The sequence below is a fragment of the Giraffa tippelskirchi genome, chromosome 7 (assembly GCF_054371585.1).
Source record: "Giraffa tippelskirchi isolate mGirTip1 chromosome 7, T2T-mGirTip1v1.2.pri, whole genome shotgun sequence".
Classification (NCBI taxonomy): domain Eukaryota; kingdom Metazoa; phylum Chordata; class Mammalia; order Artiodactyla; family Giraffidae; genus Giraffa; species Giraffa tippelskirchi.
Genome location: NC_137281.1, coordinates 15958696 through 15981926, shown reverse-complemented (window position 1 = coordinate 15981926; position 23231 = coordinate 15958696). Strand labels below are relative to the sequence as shown.

Sequence of the window (23231 nt, the reverse complement as noted above, 5' to 3'; positions counted from 1 at the left end):
AGCATTGTTTGTGTGCTCCAATGTTTACTTGGGGGCAGTAGTAGGGAGAGGTCTGACACCTCATGGAGGCCACATTGTGGATCCATGTCTTGATGGGATTAGGAGTAGAGTGCTGAGCAGGTATCAAGAATGACTGGATCCAGGCATCAGGTTGTTCACTGCCCTGCTTTGGACTCATTTGTAATACGGCCTCTGTGTGTTGAGGTCGCTGTAGACATCTGTCCTCTGGCCTTGGAGCTCCTAAGGGATGGACAGGGTGTGGACCATCAGTGAAAGGACCACCAGGGTATGGACCAGATAAACTGAAAATCTAGCTTTCTCCCAGGGGCTGGCAGGGCCCCTGGCAGCTTCTTCAACTTTGTAGCCATGAAAGAGATCTGGATTTTATTCAAGGGCATTCAAGGTTCCCCTCTTCCCTCTGCCTCACCATTATGCCCCAGGCAAGGGGCCTTTGGGTGCGCTTTTCACTCTGCCTGGAACACCATTCCCCCAGATATTCCCATGGGAGATTCCTTCTCCCCCTTCTAGTCTTAGCTCATGGCATTTTCTCAGAGAGGCATTTCTTTTTTCCTTTGACCACATGGCATGTGGAATCCTAGTTCCCTGAGACCAGAGATCAAACCTGGGCCCCCTGCATTGGAAGCACAGAGTCTTAACCACTGGACCACCAGGGAATTCCCTGAGAGGCATTTCTTGATTTCCTCATCTCTAGTTTCTCCTCCCCACACCCCAGTCATTGTCACATCAACCTGCTTTATTTTCTTCATACTGCCTCCCCAAGTGATCTTGTTAATTTGCTTCAAGTCTGTCTCCCCAACTAGGATGTAAGCTCACCAGCATCCAGCCTATACAGGCCCTCAACAAATTTCACCAAAGGAATGAATAAATTGGGGCTTTGCCCTAAAATGTCACTACCTCCCAGTAACTGGAAATCTCCCTGAGTCTTCTGGTCCTCATGGAGCCAAACTTGAGATTCTTATACTTTACAGAGAGACTTTCAAGCCACAAGTAAGGCAAACCAGAGCTGGTTGCAGACAAGTAAAACAGACTTCACAGAGCAGGGTTCACAGTGGGGGTGGAGTAAGGGTCTGTGGCTCCAAGATGCCTGCCTCAGATAGAATACCTAAAATCACAGACAAATGCCTGGTCTGGGAGTTCATCTTTCTGGAGAGGATCTGTTTGTCTTCCATTAGATTCTCAGAGGAACTCATGACCCCATAAAGGGTTAAGAATAACACTGACAGGAGGTGGGAGATGGAAAGAGGACATTTGCATCGTGATTCTTAGTTGTGGCATGCGGGATCTAGTTCCCTGACCAGGGATCGAACCTGAGCTCCCTGCATTGGGAGTGCAGAGTCTCAGCCACTGGACCACCAGGGAAGTCTCTATATCATGGTTCTTAAGGAGAGTTTCAAGGATACTTGCACCGCCCGTAGATTATATGCACAATTTTGTATTTTTCATATGGATTTTTCTGAGGAGTCTCTGGCTTTTGTCAGTTTCTCAAAAGGAGACAAAATCCGCTCCCTGCCCCCCACTATTAATTCTAAAACTCCTCATTTTAAAGTTAGCAAATTAGGGTTGAATTATATCCTCTGCTCTTCGGAGGACTTCTCTGAGAAATCAGCATGTCCTGGGCTGGGCTTTTCCTGCCTTCTGGCTGAGGCAAACCATTCCTGAATTTCCCCTCTGTACATTTTAAGCTGAGCGTAAGGTCATGATTGATCACTGAAAGCAGTTTTGGATGCTTCATCTTCAATGTTTGAGGAGCTCTTGAGAAAGTGGCTTCAGGGTCTGGGTTCTGCGGGGACTGGGGGAGGGGCATTTCGGACAGACAGCCACAGGGCCGGAGTGAGAGATGAAGCAAGAACTTGGTTTCCTTACCTGATAAGGCGACTCTGTCTCCGTGATGTGCTGTTTCCGGGTCACTGCTTGGGGGTGAGGTTAGAATTGGGGCTATTTTCTTGTTCCAAAGTCAGCCCCTCCATCACCTCCCTTTGGGTGGTTATGACTTGGGAGCTTACCCTTCCCTTGCCAGGCAAGTCCTCAGAGGGTCCCAACCCATCCCCAGCCAGCCCCACTCACCGTCTGCAGCCCCTCGCCCCCGAGGGACTAGCCGACCCAGGTAGTACACGGCCAGGGCGATGAGGAGGGTCAGCATCAGGTCCCCCAGCACGATCCCTGCCAGCACACCAGGGCTCACCGAGGAGCAGTTGCATTCTGGGAATGGATGTGGTACAGGAGTCAGGGGAGACCAGTGGGAGTGGGAATTGGGAGGAGGTGTCAGTCATCCGGGGGGGAGGTGTGGAGAGACTGGGAGAGGGTCCAGAGGTGGGGTGGTCTTTGGGATGTAGGGTGGGGGATTGCAGGGTCTAGACTTACCACTCTGGGCCTGGACGAGGCTGAGACCTGAGGAGAGGAAAAAAAGGTAAACTGAGACACGGGGCTGTGACTGCAGAGTGGGCATAGAAGCTGGGGAGGGTGTCTCCTGATCCCCGGCGGGCACGAGTGGGACCTGTGGGCCGTCATCAAGGCCTCTGGACTGTGTTCCTTCTACATGACTTGTCCTGTCGCAACACCCTTAGAGTCCCCTTCCTCTGCTTCTCCCTGAGGCTAAATCTTGGGCGGGGGTGGTGGGGGTGGTGGTGGCGCAGGCTCTGGGAGAGACTCATAGGGTTTGGGGGCTGGGGATCTGCTGCGGTCCCAACACTCCCCCACCCCACTTCGATTCTCTCTTCCGCCCAGCTCCCTGCCCTGCCCCGTGCTGAGCCCAGAAGCTGCAGAAGCCCCCAACTCACCACCCACAGTCAGAAGGAGAGATAGGAGCCTGTCAGAGGGTCTAAGGCCCCCCATGATGCAGGCAACGCTGCTGGACACCAAGACAGTCCAAGGCGGATGGGATGTGGCGTAGTGTCCAACCAAGTAAAGGAGGAAGTCTGAGGTGGGTGGTGGCAGGAGGGAGGAGGGGACATGGGGAGGAGGAACAGAGACAGACAACACCAAAGAAAGTCAGGCCCAGACACCCCAGGCTGCAGCCTCCATTGGTTAGAATGAAGGGCAACGGAGGATGTGTCAATTCAACCTTCACCCCCAGACAGAGGTCCGCCATCATTGTCACAGGAGGATCTCTGGCTGTGATTGGACCTGATCTCTGCCTTTTCCTGGCTGGACAACCTTGAGCAAGTCACTCAACCTCTCTGGGCCTCAATTTCCTCACCTGTAAAACAAGGAGTAAAATAGTACCTACTTTGAAGGGTGTTGTAGGGGTTGAATGAATTTGTATCTCTAGAACTGGGTCTGACCCTTGTCAGCTTTTTATAAGCACCAGTTATATTTATTTGACAATCAGAACCTTGTAGTGTTCGTAGGATATTAAAAGAGACCACCAGGATATGGGTTTTAGTAATGTACAGGCACCCTGTCCAAGTGTTAATGCATTTAAACCCAAGCACACCATTCTGAGGCGGATTCCCTGGTAGCTCAGTAAAGAATCCGCCTGTAATTCAGGAGACCCTGGTTCAATTCCTGGGCTGGGAAGATCCCCTGGAGAAGGGATAGGCTATCCACTCCAGTATTCTTGGGCTTCCCTGGTGGCTCAGACGGTAAAGAATCCACCTGGAATGTGGGAGACCTGGGTTTGATCCCTGGGTTGGAAAGATCCCCTGGAGGAAGGATAGGCTACCCACTCCAGTATTCTTGCCTGGAGAATCTGCATGGACAGAGGAGCCTGGTGGGCTACAGTCCATGGGGTCGCGAAGAGTCAGATATGACTGAATGATGAAGCACAGCACACCCTTCTGAGGTAGATGCTTTTATCCCATTTTCGAGAAGGATAAAGACACTCGCCCAAAGTGACACAGCAAATAAAGGTGGACATAGAACCCAGGACCCAAAGACCGATATCTGACCCTTAGAGAAAAAGAGAGAAGAACCAAGATGGAGGCGAGGGAAGGAGAAAATGGTGATCAGGCAGAGAAAGAGGGAGAAGACTAGGCAGTCACACAGATGCACACAGCACAGACCCAGGCCTAGGGCTTTGGGGTGAGGCAGGTGGGGGGCGATGGGTGACACTGGGCCAGGCTGGGCTGCCCCCACCAAATGAGGAAGTGGCTGGAAGCCCACACTGAGGGAGGCCACCCAGGAGATGACAAGGACTTTTAGCCCCAACAGGAGAGGAGCCAGAGCTGGGGAAGGAGGAACCTGAGGTTAGGGGCTATAGGGGGATGGGCCAGTGACAGGAAGCTCCGTCCAGGCGGCACTCCCACAGCTCCCTGGGCCTGGGCTCACGAGAGAAAAAGGGGAAACTGGATGCCAGTCATGGGACAGAGCCTGAGGGACCTGTTGGAGTCGGGGGTGGGTATTTGGAGTCTGGAAGAGGGTCACAGCCAAGCTCCAGGCGGCACTGGCTATTAAACACTGCCACTGCCCAGGCCTGGCCGAGTCCTGTCACGGAAGAAGCAACATGCCGCCGCCACCACCATGCCTGGAGTGAGCAGGGCCTGCCTGCTCAGGCGTCTCAAGGTGGTTGAAGCCCAGTGAGCCAGGGGCAATCAGAGACCAGAGGAAGCTCTGAGCCAGGAGGGCCCTGATCTGACTCAGGAGTCAACAGGCTCCCTCTGGCTGGGCGTGGGGACCTGACTGTTGGAGGCAGGGGTGGGAGCAGGGGGCCAGGATGCGGCAGCAGTGGTCCAGTTCTTGTGAGGATTTTGTGAGGTCCGTGAGAATCAGGCCTGCCTGGCACACAGTAAATGCTCAGTGAATGTTAATCATTATCAATATCACTGTTATTGTTACTAGCATTTCAAGGCTTCCCAGGTGACTCAGTGGTAAAGAATCCGCAGACACGGGTTCAATCCCTGGGTCAGGAAGATCCCCTGGAGAAGCAAATGACAACCCACTCCAGTATTCTTGCCTTGAGAACCCCATGGACAGAGGAGACTGGCGGGCTATAGTCCATGGAGTCGCTAAAGAGTCGGACACGCCATAGTGACTAAACAACAACTCATGTCTCCAGTTCTGGGCTCCCCTTCAGAAAAAAGTCCTCCTCCTACCTCTCAGCCTCAGCCTCCTGATCTGATTCTTCCAATTCCAGCCAGGCCTGGACTGTCCCCAGTCTAACAGCCCACACCCAAGCACCCTCCAATCAGATGCGGCCACAGGGCTGGGTCTGAGTTTCGGGGTCCCCCTTTGCTGCTGAGATGTGGGGAAGTCCGAGGTGTTCCAAGGGAATGGGCCGAGGTGGTGGCAATGTGAAGCATTCCAATATTTTAGCCACGGGTACAGCTGTACTCCCCGGAAATGGAAATGGCAGCCCACTCCAGTGTTCTTGCCTGGAGAATTCCATGGACAGAGAAGCCTGGTGGGCTGCAGTCCATACAGCCCCATGGGGTCGCAAAGAGTTGGACACAACTGAGCGACTAAGCACAAGCATAGCTGTACTGGTACAGACCCTAATATGCCAGCTGGTCTCCAGTCCAGGGTCTCCATCCCACTGGGTGAAGGAAGAGACAGAAATGGAGGGCAGACCCCTCCCCCCAGTGCCTGACTCCAGGAAGCAGGGCTGCCCCGAACCCCACGAGATCTGTAAAGTGTCTCAGACTCTCTTGGTAGCAGCCCAAGCATTGGGGAAGGTCAAAGTTGACTTTCCCAGAAAACAGGCCATGGGTTGAGTCTGTGACAAGCTTGCCTCTCTGGAAGCTACAGTCCCTTCCCCCACTCCCTGCTTCCATTCCCCCGACCCTCACCAGCGTTCACCCTCCCCCCAGCAGCCAGGCAAATCACTGACTTTTTTTAATGGCAGAAGGTTTTGAACAGACACGTCAGCAAAGAAGAGATGTGACTAGCCGAATAACACGTGAAAAAGCGTTCAACATCATTAGTCATGAGGGAAATACAAGCTAAAACCACAGTGAAACACCACTACACGCCCACTAGAGTGACGAAAATTAAAAAGACTGACCCTGTCAAGTGTCAGCAGAGATGAGGGGCAATTGGAAATGTGGAATAGAACCACCACCTCGGAAAAGAGCTTGGTAGTTTCTTATAAATTTAAGTAGTCACCGAGACTTCTATGCTGGCCCAGTGGTTAAGAATCTGCCCTGCAGTGCAAGGGACGTGCGTTCAGTCCCTGACTGGGGAACTAGGATTCCACATGCCTCGGAGCAACTAAGCTGGTGCAACTGCCATAGAATATCCTGAGTGCTGCAACTAAGACCTGACATTGCCAAAAAAATAAATACATATATTTTTTAAATTTAAATAGTCACCTACACATAGATCCAGCAATTCCACAAAGAAGGCATTTACTGCAGAGAACTGCAAACACACATTCAGGGACTTGCCTGGTGGTCCAGTAGATAACACTCTGCACTCTCAACGCGACCAGGCTGGTGGGGATGTGGCACCCGGGTTCAATCCCTGGTTGGGGAACCCAGGGTTTGAGCTCCCAGATACTGCAACTAAGCCTACAAGCGTCAACTAAAGAACCCTACATGTCCCAACTAAGGGCCCACATGCCTTGGTGAGCACCCAGTGCAGCCAAAATAACTAATGAAATTTTAAAAATTAAAAAAGAAAATGTATGTTCATATAAAGACCTGTCCATCTCTCTGTCTTCCCCTCCTTCCTCTCTTCCCCTCACTTCCCCTACTGGAGCTGCACTGGTCTTGCTGTTTCTTGAGTAAGTCAAGCTCATTCTCACCTCAGGACCTTTATACCTGCTGTCCCCCATGTAGAATTTTCCTCTGGGCCTCTGGGCACTAGACTAAAGACTGTTATCTCCTGGCTTCATTTGCATTTAAAAGGCTATATGACTTCACTCTGGCTGATGGGCCACGTTGGAAGTGAATGAGCAACATATAGGCCATGGCTTTCATGGAAGAGTATACTCTATCCTTCTTCAATTTTCTCATTTGCTGGAATTTCAATAAGGGAGGGATCACATTAAAACAAGTAGATAAGGGCAACATAATAAGCACAAAAGAGCAATAGGATAGGAGGAGCCTCTGTACCCATCACACTGGAGGAGCCCTGGACTCATGAGAGAGAGAAACTTCTACCTCATTTAAGCCACCCATGGTAGGTAGTCTCCAAAAACAGTCACCAAGATTTTCTTCATCTCAATATGCACATACTATCCCTCTCATCAAGAATTATAGAGGGGGAACTTCTCTGGTGGTCCAGTAGTTGGGACTCCACGCTTCCACTGCAGGGGTGGTGAGAGGCACAGGTTCGATCCCTGGTCAGGGAACTAAGATCTCACATGCCGTGTGGCATGGCCAAAAATAAATAAATTGAAAAAAAAAAAAAAACTTCCCTGGTAGGGAACTCAAACCAGGGCTCTGTGACAATCTAGAAGGGTGGTATAGGGAGGGAGGCAGCAGGAAGGTTCAAGAGGGAGGGGACATATGTACCCCTATGGCTGATTCATGTTGATGTATGGCAGAAATCAACATAATATTGTAAAGCAATTATTCTTCAATTAATATAAATAAATAAATTTTAAAAAAACCTTCTGCGGTGGTCTAGTGACTAAGTCTCCATGCTCCCAATGCAGGGGGCCCAGGTTTGATCCCTGGTCAGGGAACTACATCCCACATGCCACAACTGAAAGTTCCTTTGGGCCACAACTAAGACCAATCACAGCCAAATACACACACACACACGCACACACATATTTAAATTCAGTTCAGTTCAGTCGCTCAGTCATGTCCGACTCTTTGCAATCCCATGAACCGCAGCACGCCAGGCCTCCCTGTCCATCACCAACTCCCTGAGTCCACCCAAACCCATGTCCATCGAGTCGATGATGCCATCCAACCATCTCATCCTCTGTCGTCACCTTCTCATCCTGCCCTCAATCTTTCCCAGCATCAGGGTCTTTTCCAATGAGTCAGCTCTTCGCATCAGGTGGCCAAAGTATCGGAGTTTCAGCTTCAACATCCGTCCTTCCAATGAACACCCAGGACTGATCTCCTTTAGGATGGACTGGTTGGAACTCCTTGCAGTCCAAGGGACTATCAAGAGTCTTCTCCAACACCACAGTTCAAAAGCATCAATTCTTTGGCGCTCAGCTTTCTTTATAGTCCAACGCTGATATCCATACATGACCACTGGAAAAACCATAGCCTTGACTAGACGGACCTTTGTTGGCAGAGTAATGTCTCTGCTTTTTAATATGCTGTCTAGGTTGGTCATAACTTTCCTTCCAAGGAGTAAGCGTCTTTTAATTTCATGGCTGCAGTCACCATCTGCAGTGATTTTGGAGCCCAGAAAAATAAAGTCAGCCACTATTGCCACTGTTTCCCCATCTATCTGCCATGAAGTGATGGGACCGGATGCCATGATCTTAGTTTTCCGAATGTTGAGCTTTAAGCCAACTTTTTGACTCTCCTCTTTCACTTTCATCAAGAGGCTCTTTAGTTCTTCTTCACTTTCTGCCGTAAGGGTGGTGTCATCTGCATATCTGAGGTTATTGATATTTCTCCCGGCAATCTTGATTCCAGCTTGTGTTTTTTCCAGCCCAGCGTTTCTCATGATATACTCTGCATATAAGATAAATAAGCAGGGTGACAATATACAGCCTTAACATACTCCTTTTCCTATTTGGAACCAGTCTGTTGTTCCATGTCCAGTTCTAACTGTTGCTTCTTGACCTGCATACAGGTTTCTCAAGAGGCAGGTCAGGTGGTCTGGTATTCCCATCTCTTTCAGAATTTTCCACAGTTTATTGTGATCCACACAGTCAAAGACTTTGGCATAGTCAATAAAGTAGAAGTAGACGTTTTTCTGGAACTCTCTTGCTTTTTCGATGATCCAGCAGATGTTGGCAATTTGATCTCTGGTTCCTCTGCCTTTTCTAAAACCAGCTTGAACATCTGCAAGTTCACGGTTCACGTATTGCTGAAACCTGGCTTGGAGAATTTTAAGCATTATCTTACTAGTGTGTGAGATGACTTGAATTACAGAGTCCATTTTCCCTTCCCTTGAATCTGAGCCAAATTCATGATTTGCTTTGACTTAGAACACAGTGAAAGTGATGCTGTGCCCGTCTGAGCCTGGGCTGTAAGAAACCTTACAGCTTTTGCTCTTACTCTCTTGGAACCCAGCTGGCATGCTGTAAGGAAGTCCAAGCTCCCTTCCTGGAGAGTGAAGTCATACAAAGAGGCCCTAGAGGATGAGATACCATGAGGAGAGAGAGGCCACATGGATAAGATCCAAGACACCCTGGCCGACAGGAAGTGCCCAGGGCCCCAGAAGATCCAGTCATCTTGGATCTTCTTTGCCCTTCCAGACACCAGCTAAATGCAAAGCCCCTTGAATGACCCCCAGGCAACAGCACTTGAAGCAGAAGAATCATCCGGTCAGCTCACAGAATAGAATCATGAGAAACAATGTTGTTTTAAGCCACTACATGTTGGGATGGTGTGTTACAAAGCAGACAATGGAAACAGCCCTGTTACTTTGGGGGACCTTGTTCATGTGTGTGCATTAAGTCCCTTCAGTTGTGTCCGACTCTGTGACCCCACGGACTGTAGCCTGCCAGGCTCCTCAGTCCACGGGATTCTCCAGGCAAGAATACTGGAGTGGGTTGCCATGCCCTCCTCCAGGGATTCTTCCCTACCCAGGAATCAAACCAGTGTCTCTTATGTCTCTGGCATTGGCAGGCGAGTTCTTTACCACTAGCACCACCTAGGAAGCCCGGGGGGCAGGGGACCATGCAATAACAGCCAAGTCTGTAGTTTCAAATGCTCTGCTTGAACTAGCGGAGTTTACAGGGTGAAGTTTGTGAAGATTTGGAGGTTAGTGCACCCATGATCTAAGGGGAAAGCTGAGCACCCAAACATCAGAGGGACGGAAGTGATGGAATTTTGGATGAATCTGGATGGACACACCGCTGTATCACAGCTGCAAGGAAAAGTGGGAAAATGGATTTCTGAGGAGGTTGAATTCATAAGGTAAGAAATTCCTAAAAAGTAGAAGACAGACCAAAAAAAAAAAAAAATAGAGATGATGTTCAGAGGGCTCTGGACGTCTGGGATAGAAAGCATGAGAACTGTCCAAAATACCAGGAGAACCAATCCATCCAGCCTGCCTTACTCTTCCTAGGTAAGATAATAGTTTGATTCTTTGGTTAAAACAAAAAGAAAAACCATAATGAGATACCACTACACGTCTATTAGAATGGCAAACAACAACAATAAATTGACAATATCTAGAGCTGCCAAGGGTGTGAACGGTTGGAACCCTCATGCATTGTTGATGGGAGTGCAAAACAGTACAGATACTTTAGAAAACAGTTCAGTTGTTTCTTATAAAGTTAAACATATTCTTACTGTATGATCAACAATCCCAGTCCTAGGTATTTATCCAAGAGAAATGAAAACAATTTACATAAAAAGCAGTTTGCGGTAGGAATAGTGGCTTTAGTCATAATGTCCAAACTAGAAACAACCCAAGTGTTCTTCAACAGATGAATGGACAAACTGTGGTACATCCATGCAATGGAATACTATTTGGGATGCATGCTAAATTGCTTCAGTTGTGTCTGACTCTTTGTGAGTCGGACACAACTTAGCGACTGAACAACAACAGTGCATTTGTCAGACCCATAGAGCAATACACTAAAAAGGATGAATTTTGCTCTATGTAAGTTCTATGTGCATTCATGCTTGGTTGCTCAGTCGTGTCTGACTCTTTGAGACCCCTTGGACTGTAGCCCCACCAGGCTCCTCTGTCCATGGGATTTCCCAGGCAAGAATACTAGAGGGAGTTACCATCCCCTCCTCCAGGGGATTTTCCCGACCCAGGGATTGAATTTGAGTCTCCTGCATTGGCAGGAGGATTCTTTACCACTGAGCCACCAGGGAAGCAAGGTTGAATGCCCCTGATCAGCAGACTTTGTTCTTTCCCCTTCTACTGGAATAGCATTTGGAATCAGACATCTGGTCCCCTGGCCAAGACTATGTTTCTCAGTCTCTTTGGAGCCAGATGAGGCCTCATAACTGTCTTCTGGATGATGGAATGAGGGGAGAAACAAAGCAGGCAACTTCAGGTTGTGTTTCTAAAGGGAAAAGTATGCCCTCCCTGTCTCTGCCCTTCCTCTTGTCCGGAATGTGGCCCTGATGCTGGCAGTAGGCATGCATCTTAGACCACAGTGGCTGAGTTTTCATTCATAAAATGAAGGTCTTTTAAATATAATTAAGATAATGCTTGATGGATTTATCAATTGTGGTTCACCCATATCATCAATGCAGTCATTACGAATGAATTAGAACTCTACAAGCTGATTTGAATGGATTTTAACTGAGAAAAGCAAGATGCAGAGAAGTGATTCTATTGGTGGTACGATTGCAAACAATGACTAAAATGAATCCCTTATAAATATATATATATATATATGTTTGCATATTTGAGTGACAGTGGAGAAAACTACCGAAGGATACACTCAGGCTATACGTTGGCAACACTGGTGACCTTGGTCAGGATAGGAGATGGGGAAGGGTAAACACAAAATAGGGTTGAACGTAAAGGAACTATATGAAAACAACAGTGTGTATAACATGATGCCGTTATATAAAGCGATATATGTAAAACTGTGTATATCTGAATAGAAAGAAGCATGAATGTGTAGTCAAGTGAATGTCAACAGTGATATCTCTGGGCAATGGGATTTAGATCATTTATATTTTCTTATTTTTAAAAATTTGGTTGTCTTTTTTTTATAGGGGATTTTTTAGTATATATAATTGGGGGAAAAGATATTTTAATTTCAGAAAGCATGACAAATAAATTCAATTTTGCAGAAGAAAAAATAACAGGACTTCTTCTGCCAGGAATGGTGTTCTAAAGAAACCAAAAACCATCTCCACTGAAGAACAGATAAAAATGCAGGATGAAATCTATGGGGAAAAAAATTATTAAAAGCAGCAAAACACTAGTTAGAGGGAGGGCTTCCTAGGTGGTGCAGTGGTAAAGAATCCATCTGCCAATACAGGAGACGCAAGAGACTCGGGTTTGACACCTGTGTTGGGAAGATCACCTGGAGAAGAAGATGGCAACTCACTCCAGTATTCTTGCCTGGGAAATCCCATGGACAGAGGAGCCTGGCGGGTTACAGTCCATGGGGTCACAAAGAGTCGGACACGGCTGAGCACACACACTAAGAAGAGGGTAAGGAAATAGTATTGAAAACTCTGAATAAAACAAGAGAGGAGTTCAAAACTCAAATGCCTTTGGGACAAATGCCTTCTTCCATGCAAAAGATGGTTTGAGCAAAAGTAAAGGCCCAGATCCACCCGGACTGGAGAGTCTGAACCTCAGCTCTTCATTTTAAGCTGATACCTGAAGGTCATCAAGGTAAGAATGAACCAGGAAGGACTTCCCTGGTGGTCCAGTGGCTAAGACTCTGCACTCCCAATGCACAGGGCCCGGATTCAATTCCTGGTCAGGAAACTAGATCCTACATGCCACAACTAAGAGTTCGTATACTGCAGCTAAAGACCCTGCAGGACAGAACTAAGACTGATGATCCCAAGTGTCACAACTAAGACCTGGTGCAGCCAAATAAATATTTCAAAAAATCACCTGATAAAGAGCACTACCGAAAAACCTACAGCTAACATCATTTATGGTGAAGTACTAAAGTATTTGGGCTTCCCAAGTGGCACTAGCGGTAAAGAACCTGCCTGCCAATGCAGGAGACTTAAGGGACGTGGGTTCAAGACTTAAGAGATGTGGGTTTGATCCCTGGGTCGGGAAGATCCCCTGGATGAGGGCATGGTAACCCACTCCAGTATTCTTGCCTGTAGAATTCCATGGACAGAGGAGCCTGGCAGGCTATAGTCCATAGGGTCACAAAGAGTCAGACATGACTGAAGCAACTTAGCACACATGCATTTAAATATTTAATGGTTAAATATTAAAAGTTTTCCTTCTAAGTGTGGAATAAGACAAAGAAAGATGCCTGTTGTTATTGCTTCTGTTCAATTTTGTCCTGGAGATCTTAACTGTGAAGTAAAGCAGGAAAATGAATAAAAAGTTATTGGCGTCATTATTAATAGATTATGTGATTCTGGCTAAAGAATGTTCAGAAGACTCTACAGACTAATTTATTAGAATTCATAACAGAACTTAGCTAGGAAACTGGATATAAAATCAATGTGTAAAAATCAATTTTATTGCCACATACCAGTCATAAACCAAACAAAGTTGGAGAAAAGTAACCATCTATATTAATGTAAATGATCAAGTGACTGGTAATAAATCTAACAAACTGTATGAAAAGCCTGTATAAGGAAACTTTGTAAAAGACTTTTTAAAAAATCTAGATAATGGTTTGATATACCATGTTATTGGATTTGGATAGCAGTTTCCCTTGAATTTACCTATATGTTCCATCCATTCATAATCTAGATTTTAAAAGCTTTTTTCTGTGGAACTTGCAGGTGGGTTCTAAATTTTATACTAAAATACAAAGAGCCAATTATAACAAAGATACTCTTAGTGAAAAACAAAGTGATAGTTTCCACCTTAGCTCATATCAAGACTTTTTATAAAGCCAGACTTCTCTGGTGGTCCGGTGGCTAAGACTCCGTGCTCCCAGTGCAGGGGCCAGGGTTCGATCCTTGGCCAGGGAACAAGATCCCAAATGCTACAACTAAAGATCCCACTGCTGCAACTGAGACTCAGTGCAGCCAAATAAATAAATAAAAATAAATATTTTTAAAAAGACTTGTTGTAAAGCTATGGAAATTAATTCAGTGACTGGTGAACTAGAGCAGAGATTCTAGAAGTATACCTATGTACATATGGCCCCCTGACTTGTGATAGAGGTTTTTACTGCAAAAAAAAAGAAAAAGATGATCTTTTCAATAAGTATACTGAGTTTGCTATCTAACTGGATGAAAATTACATTAGACTCCTACCTTATACTAAGCACAATAATCAACTTTAGGTAGATCACAGACCCAAGTTGAAAAACAAAACAAAAAGGTTTTTAAAAGATAATGTAGCATAACTGCAAGGAAGAGAAAAGATTTCTCCATTTTTAATTTTCAAAAATTGGAGTATCGTTGTTTTGAAATGCGTTAATTTCTGCTGCACAGCTAAGTTATTCAGTTATACATATACATATATATATACTTTTAAAATATTCTTTTCCATTATGGTTTATCACAAGATATCAAATACAGTTTCCTGTGCTATACAGTAGGACATTGTTGTTTATCCATTCTATATATAATAGCTAACATCTGCTAAGATTTCTTAATCAAGACTCAAAAAGCACTAACTACAAAAGACGAGATTGTTACATTTGGCTAATCAATGTTAATAATTTGTATTCATCAAAAGATGTCTTAGAGTGATATGGTTATATATTTATATTTTATAAAGGCTTTATTGCTTGGAGATACATACTTACTAAATTTTTTCGGATAAAATAATAAGATTTTTAGAATTTGTATAAAATAATCCAAGGGGGAAGAAGTGTAGGTAGAGAGGAAATGAGATTGGCTCTACACTGACAGGCTTCTCTGGTAGCTCAGTTGCAAAGAATCTGCCTGCCAATGCAGAGGCGCAGATTCGATCCCTGGATCGGAAAGATCCCTGGGAGAAGGAAATGGCAACTTACTCCAGTATTCTTGCCTAGGAAATCCCATGGACAGAGGAGCCTGGCAGGCTATAGTTCATGAGGTCACAAAAAAGTCAGACATGACTCAGCAACTAAACAACAACAAATACACTGACAATTGTTGAAGCTGGTGATAAGTCTATGGGAATTCATTACACTGTTCTCTCCACTTTTGTGTATGTTTTGAGATTTTCCATTAAAAAGATACCATTACCAAATGGTCAGAGTGGGAGAAGATATTTCCAACATATAATGTAGACTAAGGATTTGAGTAGGGCATATAGAAGTAACTCCTTCAAAAACAAACAGCCAACCTCAAAAGAAAGATGAGCAAAACTCTTAAGCAGACCCTTTACACAGGAGGAAATCCAAATGGCAGTAAAGGTATCAACAGGTTCTGAAGTTCAGTGGGAAATGTGAATTAAAACTCCTTCCCCTCAGGACTTTCTGAGCGGTCCAGAGGTTAAGACTCTGCACTTTCAAAGTAGGGGATACAGGTTTGATCCCTGGTAAGGGAACTAAGATCCCACATACCATGCGGTGAGGCCAAAAAAGGACACTTTCCCCTCTATACCTAGAAATGACAAAAATGGCAAAATCTGACAATACCAGGTGTGGGTGGTAAAAGATAGGGAGCAACCAAAACTCCCACACACTGCGGAAGGGGTGAGTGGCAGTGGTTTAACCACTTTGAGAACAATTTGGCATTGTTATTCCCAGTGACTCAGAACTTCTGCCTCTCTATCTGTATCGTAAAGAGACTGGTGGATGGACACCAGGAAGCCTGTGTAAACCTCTTTGAAGCTGCCCTACTTGCAAAGCCCTTCAAGGGAATCAACACAAATGTCCATCAGAGGAAGATGGATACGTACTTTGTAGTAGATTCACACCATGGGACACTATGTGATAAAGAGAATAAATATCCTGACTTCGTAGAATAAACACAGAAGGTACTAATACTTGTCACAACATGGATTTATTTCACAAACAGAATGTTGAGTGAAAGGAAAAAACCATATACGTAAGAGTATATGCAATATGGTTCCCATTTACGTAGAGTTTTAAAATGGTCCGGATTAGACTATAGTGTTTAAGAAGCACATGTCGGTGGCAAGACTACTAAGAAAAGCAAAGAAAGCCCTGGAGAAGGAAATGGCAACCCGCTCCAGTACTCTTGCCTGGAAAATCCCATGGATGAAGGAGCCTGGTAGGCTACAGTCAATGGGGTCACAAAGAGTTGGACATGACTGAGTGACTTCACATTTAATTCATTGGAAGGATTGATGCTGAAGCTGAAGCTCCAATACTTTGGCTACCTGTTGGGAAGAACTAACTCACTGGAAAAGACCCTAACGCTGGGGAAGATTGAAAGCAGGAGGAGAAGGGGACGACAGAGGATGAGATGGTGGGATGGCATCACCGATTTGATGGACATGAGTTTGAGCAAGCTCCGGGAGTTGGTGATAGACAGGGAAGCCTGGCATGCTGCAGTCCATTGGGTCGCAAAGAGTCAGACATGACTGAGTGACTGAACTGCAACGATGACAAATCTATGTTTAACTTTTGGAGAAATTTCCAAATGTCATTGCTTAAGTGGCTGCTCCATTTTTCATTTCCACCAGCAGTAAGCGAGTGGTCTAATTTTTGTACATCCTTGCAAGTACTTACTATTTCTTGTTTACACTATTGTCATCCTAGAGAGTGTTTATTTTAATCTCCTTATGAAGAGTATAATAAATGAGAGTAGCTGTAGAAAGTTGAGTTATGTTCATCGAGCTTAGTTGCTCAGTTAAAGTGTTTTTAAATTGTAGATAGCTTTCAATTATGTGCTCCCAGTTTGCTCTGGAGAATAGAAATTACTTTGATAAAAGTTGTAAGAAAAGTTATAACCATACAAATGTCTGAGCTGTAACGATCGCAATAGTGACAAAATGTGTACACAGATTCGTTTTGTCCTAAGTGAAGTGCCAGATTGTCCCAGAATATGTAAGAGTACAGTTAAGGTTAAAATGTGAGGAAAATAATTTATTTTTCTTTCTTTATGGTATTTATACATAAGAAAAAATTATGAAAGTTATAAACATTTTGGCAAATTTTACTTTTATTGTTAAATTTTTATGTTATTAATGTTTTTGCTAAACTGTGAAAGTTTAATGTAATTTGCCACAGAAAATTTTATGTCTCACCAGAATAGTTTTTTTGTGCTTTAGGTCGACTAATCATATGCTTTATGCCAAAAAAAAACACAACAAAATGTTTTAATTTATGAAAGATCTAAGTTTTCCTAAAAACACAGTGCCTTCTATATTTATTTTAAACATGCTTATTATCATAGGTAAAAATTATAAATATATATGTTTTCAAGCCGTCTGATCCTATCTTAATCAAGCATTTAAACCTCCTCTATTTTTTTTTATTTTCTCTCATAAAAATCTTAAATCTATAAAAAATAACCTAAAAAAAAAAGAAAAGCAAAGAAAGGATTCCATCAAGTCAAAATGGTGGTAACCTGTCAGAAAGGAGGAAGTTTTATGAATAAAATAGGACAAAACATTTTCTAGGATGCATCAATGACATCTATTTTTTTTTTTCATGTGGATGTGTATGACTGAGTGTTCACTCAGTGATTCATTATCCTGTGCTTTTGCTTTTTGTTTGGGGGTTTTATGGGCTTTTTTTTGATAGGTGTTCAATATGTCACAATAAATAAAATTTATTTATCAAATTTATCAAATTTATCATTATGAAACTTTTGAAAAATACAGCAAGATATAAAAGGAAAAATGAAAAAAAACACTTCACCTACATCTGAGAGACAACCTCATTACAATATTCTGTTGTATTTCCTTCCTGTCATTTTACTGAATATATTTTTATATATTTCTGACCATATCATATATGCAAATCTGCATCCTGCCCATCTTTGCAAACAGCTTGTATTAACCAGAAACAAGGAGCTATATTCTCTTTGACTGCTCATTAGGGACCTGACCTCGCTGTTACACATCTGCTCTTTGCCCTGGGAAAAGAGCAAAGAGATGACCCTCAATAAATTAGACACCAAAGCTAAGATTTTACTTCTCAATTCACCTATGCTTAAGAAGAACCATAGGATGAGTCTCCATTCTCCCTTTCCCCTTCCCACAGCACAGAACATGGATGTGATGGGAGCAACCTCGGACCACTCAGGCCAGGGCACTCCCCTAGGAATGGGAGAGCCATTGGTCAAAGTAGCTTGCCTCTCTGATGCCATGAAGCCTCCATACTGACACCATGAAGCCTTGGACTGTTTATGCTTGGTCTATTGGTTCAGTTCAGTTCAGTTCAGTCACTCAGTCGTGTCTGACTCTTTGCGACCCCATGGACCACAGCACGCCAGGCCTCCCTGTCCATCAGCAACTCCCAGAGTTTACCCAAATTCATGTCCATCGAATTGGTGATGCCATCCAACCATCTCATCCTCTGTCGTCACCTTCTCATCCTGCCCTCAATCTTTCTCAGCATCAGGGTCTTTTCCAATGAGTCAGCTCTTCGCATCAGGTGGCCAAAGTATCGGAGTTTCAGCTTCAACATCCGTCCTTCCAAAGAACACCCAGGACTGATCTCCTTTAGGATGGACTGGTTGGACCTCCTTGCACTCCAAGGGACTATCAAGAGTCTTCTCCAACACCACAGTTCAAAAGCATCAATTCTTTGGCACTCAGCTTTCTTTATAGTACAACTCTCACATCCATACATGACCACTGGAAAAACCATAGCCTTGACTAGATGGACTTTTGTTGGCAAAGTAATGTCTCTGCTTTTTAATATGCTGTCTAGGTTGGTCATAACTTTCCTTCCAAGAAGCAAGTGTCTTTTAATTTCATGGCTGCAGTCACCATCAGCAGTGATTTTGGAGCCCAGAAAAATGAAGTCAGCCACTGTTGCCACTGTTTTCCCATCTATCTGCCGTAAAGGGATGGGACCGGATGCCATGATCTTAGTTTTCTGAATGTTGAGCTTTAAGCCAACATTTTCACTCTCCTCTTTCACTTTCTTCAAGAGGCTCTTTAGTTCTTCTTCACTTTCTGCCTTAAGGGTGGTGTCATCTGCATATCTGAGGTTATTGATATTTCTATTGGAAAGTTCTCCTTTGTTTAAGCTACTGCTATATTGTGTTCTGTTACGGATTCGTATCCTACCTAACCTGAGAGTGAAAGTGTGAGTCCCTCAGTCATGTCAGACTCTTTGCGACCCCCTGGACTGTAGCCATCCAGGCTCCTCTGTCCAAGGAATTCTCCAGGCAAACATACTGGAGTGGGTTGCCATTTCCTCCTGCAGGGGGTCTATCATACCTAACCTAGACCCTACCTAAATGTTCACATGTAAAAAATTTTTCGTGTTCCCCAAATCTTAGACGTATCAGTCTTAATTGGTTCATAATATTGTATTATGTGAAGTTGCTGAATTTTTCATTCACTCATGCATTCATTCATTTATTCCACATATATTTGTTGAGTGCTTACTGGGCCCCTAGTTGATGAAACGGTGAACAAAACTGCCCTCCTGGAGCTTACAACCTAGAGGAGGAAGACAGATGATATACATGAAAACAAATAAATAAACACAATAACCCTTCTCTACTTTCAGATACAGCATGTTCCCAAACACGTTGCAGAGACTAATTGTTCACTAACACTACTCTCCTTTGCCTCTTTGGGACTGGACTACATTTCCCATCCTCCCTTGCAATCGGAAATGTGAACCAAAGAGCTAGTGGAGCAGATGTGTGTCTGACCTCCAGATGTGATCCCCAAAACCTCCCACTTATGCCCCTCCTCTCTTTCAACACTCACTGATGGAGAGGATGAGGGGCAGGAGCAGGGGAGCTAAAGGAGCCCAGAGCTGCCAGATGGGAGAAGCCTGAGTCCCCAAGTGACTCTGAGAAGTCGAGCTACCCCACTGAATGCATAATGCTATCCTGTGGGGGGCAGGGGGGTGGGGAGAAAGGTTGTATCAAGCCACTGAGACTTGGGGATTCTTCAAGTAAAAACTGCTGTTAATTTGGACTTCCCTGGTGGTCCAGTGGCTAAGACTCTGTGCTCCCAACCCAGGGGGCCCAGGTTTGATTCCTGGTCAGGGAACTATATTCCACATGCTGAAACTAAGACCTGGTACACTCAAATAAGTATATTTTTTAACTGCTAGTAATTTACCTTTCCTCATGCACATGAAGAAAGGGCTCCGGTAGACTGCAAAAATGGCTCCAGTTTTTCACCCCTTCCTGTCTCCTTGCCCTTTGCCATCTGATTCCACAGCAACTTCCATCAAGGGGAGGAATCTATTTCCCCACCCCTTGATCTGAGTAGGTCTTGGGCCATGAGGTGATTAATAGAATGAGGTGGAAGAGATGACTTGATAGTTGACAACAACTGCTGAAAAAACTGAAAATAAAGTGATACATAAATTTGTTTAGAAAAAAATACCTAGGAGGGCCCTTCTTATTACAGTTATCATGGACACTAGCGTGTTAATTAAAGCTCCTGCATCTCACTTAGCTTCATTCAAGTCAGCATTTCCCACATTCATTTTATCAAGGAGACTTTTATTCTCAAATACCAATTAATCTCCCATGGACCTTTGTCAAATGCTAGTAGGTCATAGTCAAATTATTCCCAATTTAGTTTTGTTTGTTTTGCTTTATTAAAAAATGGTGCCATGGAGACTTCCCTGGTGGTCCAGTGGTTAAGAATCCACCTTGCGATGCAGCGAATGCAGGTTCAATTCCTGGTCTGGGAACTAAGATCCCCATGCCACAGGGTAACTGAGCCCCCCGCACCACAATGACTCAAGCCCATGCACCCTAGAACCCATGTTCCACAAAAAGTGAAGCCACTGCAAGGAGAAGTCAAAGATCCAGCATAGCCAAAAATAAATATATAAATAAATTAAAAAAAATTTTTTTAATGATGCCATAAAAATCCTTGGGGTGAAATCCTTTTCCACTTTCCAGATTCTTTCCAGTAGTGTAAATAATGAATTAACAGATATGAGCATTTTCCAGCTTTAGTCTTGGGGCCTAATCCTTCTCTATAAAAGTCACTCCCCTTCACATCCCAATCATGGTGAATGTGAACAGGGTCTCCCATTTCCCCAAACTCTCCTCACCAAAGGGAACCACATTTCAAACATCATTGCTGATTTGACAGGCAAAGGGCTGTCTCTCAGTATTTCAAAGGGCAAATTATTTGAATATTACCAGGGATAAATTTGGCTTTTATCTTTTTTAGCTCTTTGTATTTCTTCTTTAAATTGTCATTTCATATTAATTGCCCATCTTTCTTTTGGGTATTGGCTTTTCCTGTTAATTCCACATTAATTTATTAATATGTTTATTATGTTTATCACTTTTCTATTATACCTGTTGCAAATACTTTACTAGTTCACTTCAACTTTAGTAATGCCCTTTTTAAAATAATTATTTTTGTTTGTTTTTAGTCAGTATGTGGGGTCTTAGTTCCATAACAGGGATTGAACCAGCACCCACTGCATTAGGGAGCAAGGAGCCTTTACCACTGGAATGCCAGGAAAGTTCCTAGTCATGCCCTTTTCAAACATATGGGATATTCAACTTTTTATACAGTCAAATCTATCAATCTTTTCCTTTATGATTTATTCTCTCTCTCTCTCTTTTTTAAACAGGATTTTTTCTCAGCCAGGCATGTGGGATCTCCAGGGATCAAACTCACGCCTCCTGCAGTAGGAGCATGGAGTCTTAACCACAGGACCACCAGGGAAGTCCCTGTGATTTGCTCTCTTAAAGTTCAGAAAGTCTTTCTCATCCCAGAGGTTATTAAATATTTATTGCATCTTCAAGATTTTTATTGTGTAATTTTCTTCCCACATTTTACTCTAGTCCATCTGGAATTTATTTTCATTTATCATGCAAGATGAGGCTCCAAATTGATATTTTCCCCCAAATGGCTGAGACATAAACCCAACTGGTGTGACATTATGCTTCTGTTCAATAATAGTCTTGCTTTCTCTACTCTGTCTTTAGCCAGTCATTCTGGTACATTACCCAGGATGATTGCTCTTACACTGACATCATACTTCATATTATATGAGTTCTATTATTTTGTCAATCTTGTCACCGGTGTATCCACAGCACCTAGAACAGAGCTTGGCACATGGCAGGATCTCCATAAATATCTAGTGAAAGAATAAATGAGTGAATGAATGAATGAGTGAGTGAGCAAATAAATGAATGTATACAATACACCAGCCCGAATCTGGGCAGTGAGTGTATTTATGTTGGTGATAACATTCTGCCCCTTCCTCTGTGAGGCCCAAGGAGGAATAGAAAACAGTTTACTCAGCCTGTATCAGGTAGCCATTGCTGCATAATGAAATTCCTCACAACTAATGGCTTAAAACCACAACCAAGGGCCAACTGTTTCCTTGGGGGCAGAGTCAAGCGGGGGCCTAAAACGGCAGCCAGCAGCTAAGGGCGTTTTCTTAAGCTCTGTGAGGAATGGCTAGGGACGAGACCAAACAGACAGGAACTTGCGCGCTTATTTATGGCAGTGGGTAGCACAGGCCTTTCAGGAGGGAGAGAACACCCAGATTGCAGAGCCTGAGGCCTGTCATCAGGTGTACAAGAGCTTAGCCTGGCTCCATTCAAACTACTGCAAATACAAGTACCCTCACCCCAGAGACACAAGCTTCAGTCGCCTGTCCTTGGAAGAGTACAAACTGATCCTGTCCACAGATACGTTGGACGAGTTTAAGGAGATGAATAAAGGCATGTGGAAGAAACTTTAGGAGAAGTTTGTCCCCAGGAAGCCCAAGGAGAAGCACAAAGCTTAGGCTCAGGCCCTATAGCCCCGCCTACCTAACCATGAGGTCATGTACATTACCATTATCAATAAAACACCCTGATTTCCCCATTAAAAAAAGAAGAAGAAGAACAGCAACTTTATTTGCTCACTGTCCTGCGTTTCAAGAATCTGAAAAGGACACAGCAGAGATAGTTTGTCTCTGTTCCACATGATGTCAGCTCTGGTTAGGACACCCAAGGGGAAAAAGAACATCCAAGGGGCTTCTTCACTTGTGAGCCTGGTGCTTTGGGAAAAGCTCGAACGGTTAAGGGATAACACAAACAGCCGCACTGGGGTCATACATCAGGGGCATCTATTCTCACTGCCACCTGGCTTCCTTAGGTCTCCACGTGGCCTTTCCATGTGGTCTCCCCAGTGTGGAGCTCAGAGCTCCTGAGTACACAAAAGCAAAAGCTCCCAGTCTTAAGGTTTAGGCCAGCACTGGGTAGCGGGGGCGGTGACTTCTGTCATACTCCATTAGTTAAAGCAAGTCACATGTCCAAGGCAGGTTCAAAGGGAGAGGATTACATGAGTATGAATAGGGAGGTATAGCTCTTTGGGAATCTTCGTATAAAACTGCCTTCCACTATCCAGTAAATGGCTCCTTATTGACCATTCACAAGGGCCAGGCTGGAAGCAGGTGCTACTGACAGGCCTCACAGATACAGGCTCCTGAAATGCAGTGAATGTGGGGGCCCAGGCCATTACTGGGCCCTTAGGCAGGTACCTCTCCCAGTCTG

At 44.4% G+C, this 23231-nt stretch overlaps 1 protein-coding gene, 1 non-coding gene and 1 pseudogene across 5 annotated transcripts; 2 read left to right on the top strand and 1 right to left on the bottom strand.

Annotated features, from left to right (window-relative positions):
- Positions 1-7: 7 nt before the first annotated feature.
- Positions 8-2923, bottom strand: TYROBP (transmembrane immune signaling adaptor TYROBP). 4 transcript variants are annotated; one of them, XM_081505783.1, is made up of 5 exons: positions 2799-2923; positions 2383-2409; positions 2086-2220; positions 1885-1931; positions 8-240 (listed from the first exon to the last, which is right to left on the bottom strand). In XM_081505783.1, the coding sequence occupies exons 1-5, from the start codon at positions 2851-2853 to the stop codon at positions 175-177; spliced, it is 330 nt and encodes a 109-aa protein (XP_081361909.1). In that variant the 5' UTR covers positions 2854-2923; the 3' UTR covers positions 8-174. The 4 variants fall into 4 exon arrangements, with proteins under 4 accessions (XP_081361909.1, XP_081361911.1, XP_081361912.1 ...); XM_081505785.1 differs by having other exon boundaries at positions 1885-1928; positions 2799-2919; XM_081505786.1 differs by lacking the exon at positions 2383-2409 and having other exon boundaries at positions 2799-2880.
- Positions 2924-19682: 16759 nt separating this feature from the next.
- Positions 19683-19755, top strand: TRNAG-CCC (transfer RNA glycine (anticodon CCC)). The gene has a single exon. It is a non-coding gene; the product is annotated as a tRNA-Gly (tRNA).
- A 666-nt stretch (positions 19756-20421) lies between these two features.
- LOC145513718 (ubiquinol-cytochrome c reductase complex assembly factor 2 pseudogene) lies at positions 20422-22480 on the top strand (annotated as a pseudogene).
- Positions 22481-23231: the final 751 nt, after the last annotated feature.

What these genes read in the sequence shown, in the direction of transcription:
- TYROBP (XM_081505783.1), bottom strand. Translation starts at nt 2,853, where the DNA reads ATGGGGGGCCTTAGACCCTCTGACAGGCTCCTATCTCTCCTTCTGACT. An exon ending in TCTCCTTCTGACTGTGGGTG is followed by an intron (nt 2,410 to 2,798) that starts GTGAGTTGGGGG and finishes TCCTCTCCTCAG; the next exon opens with GTCTCAGCCTCGTCCAGGCC. An exon ending in CCTCGTCCAGGCCCAGAGTG is followed by an intron (nt 2,221 to 2,382) that starts GTAAGTCTAGAC and finishes ATCCATTCCCAG; the next exon opens with AATGCAACTGCTCCTCGGTG.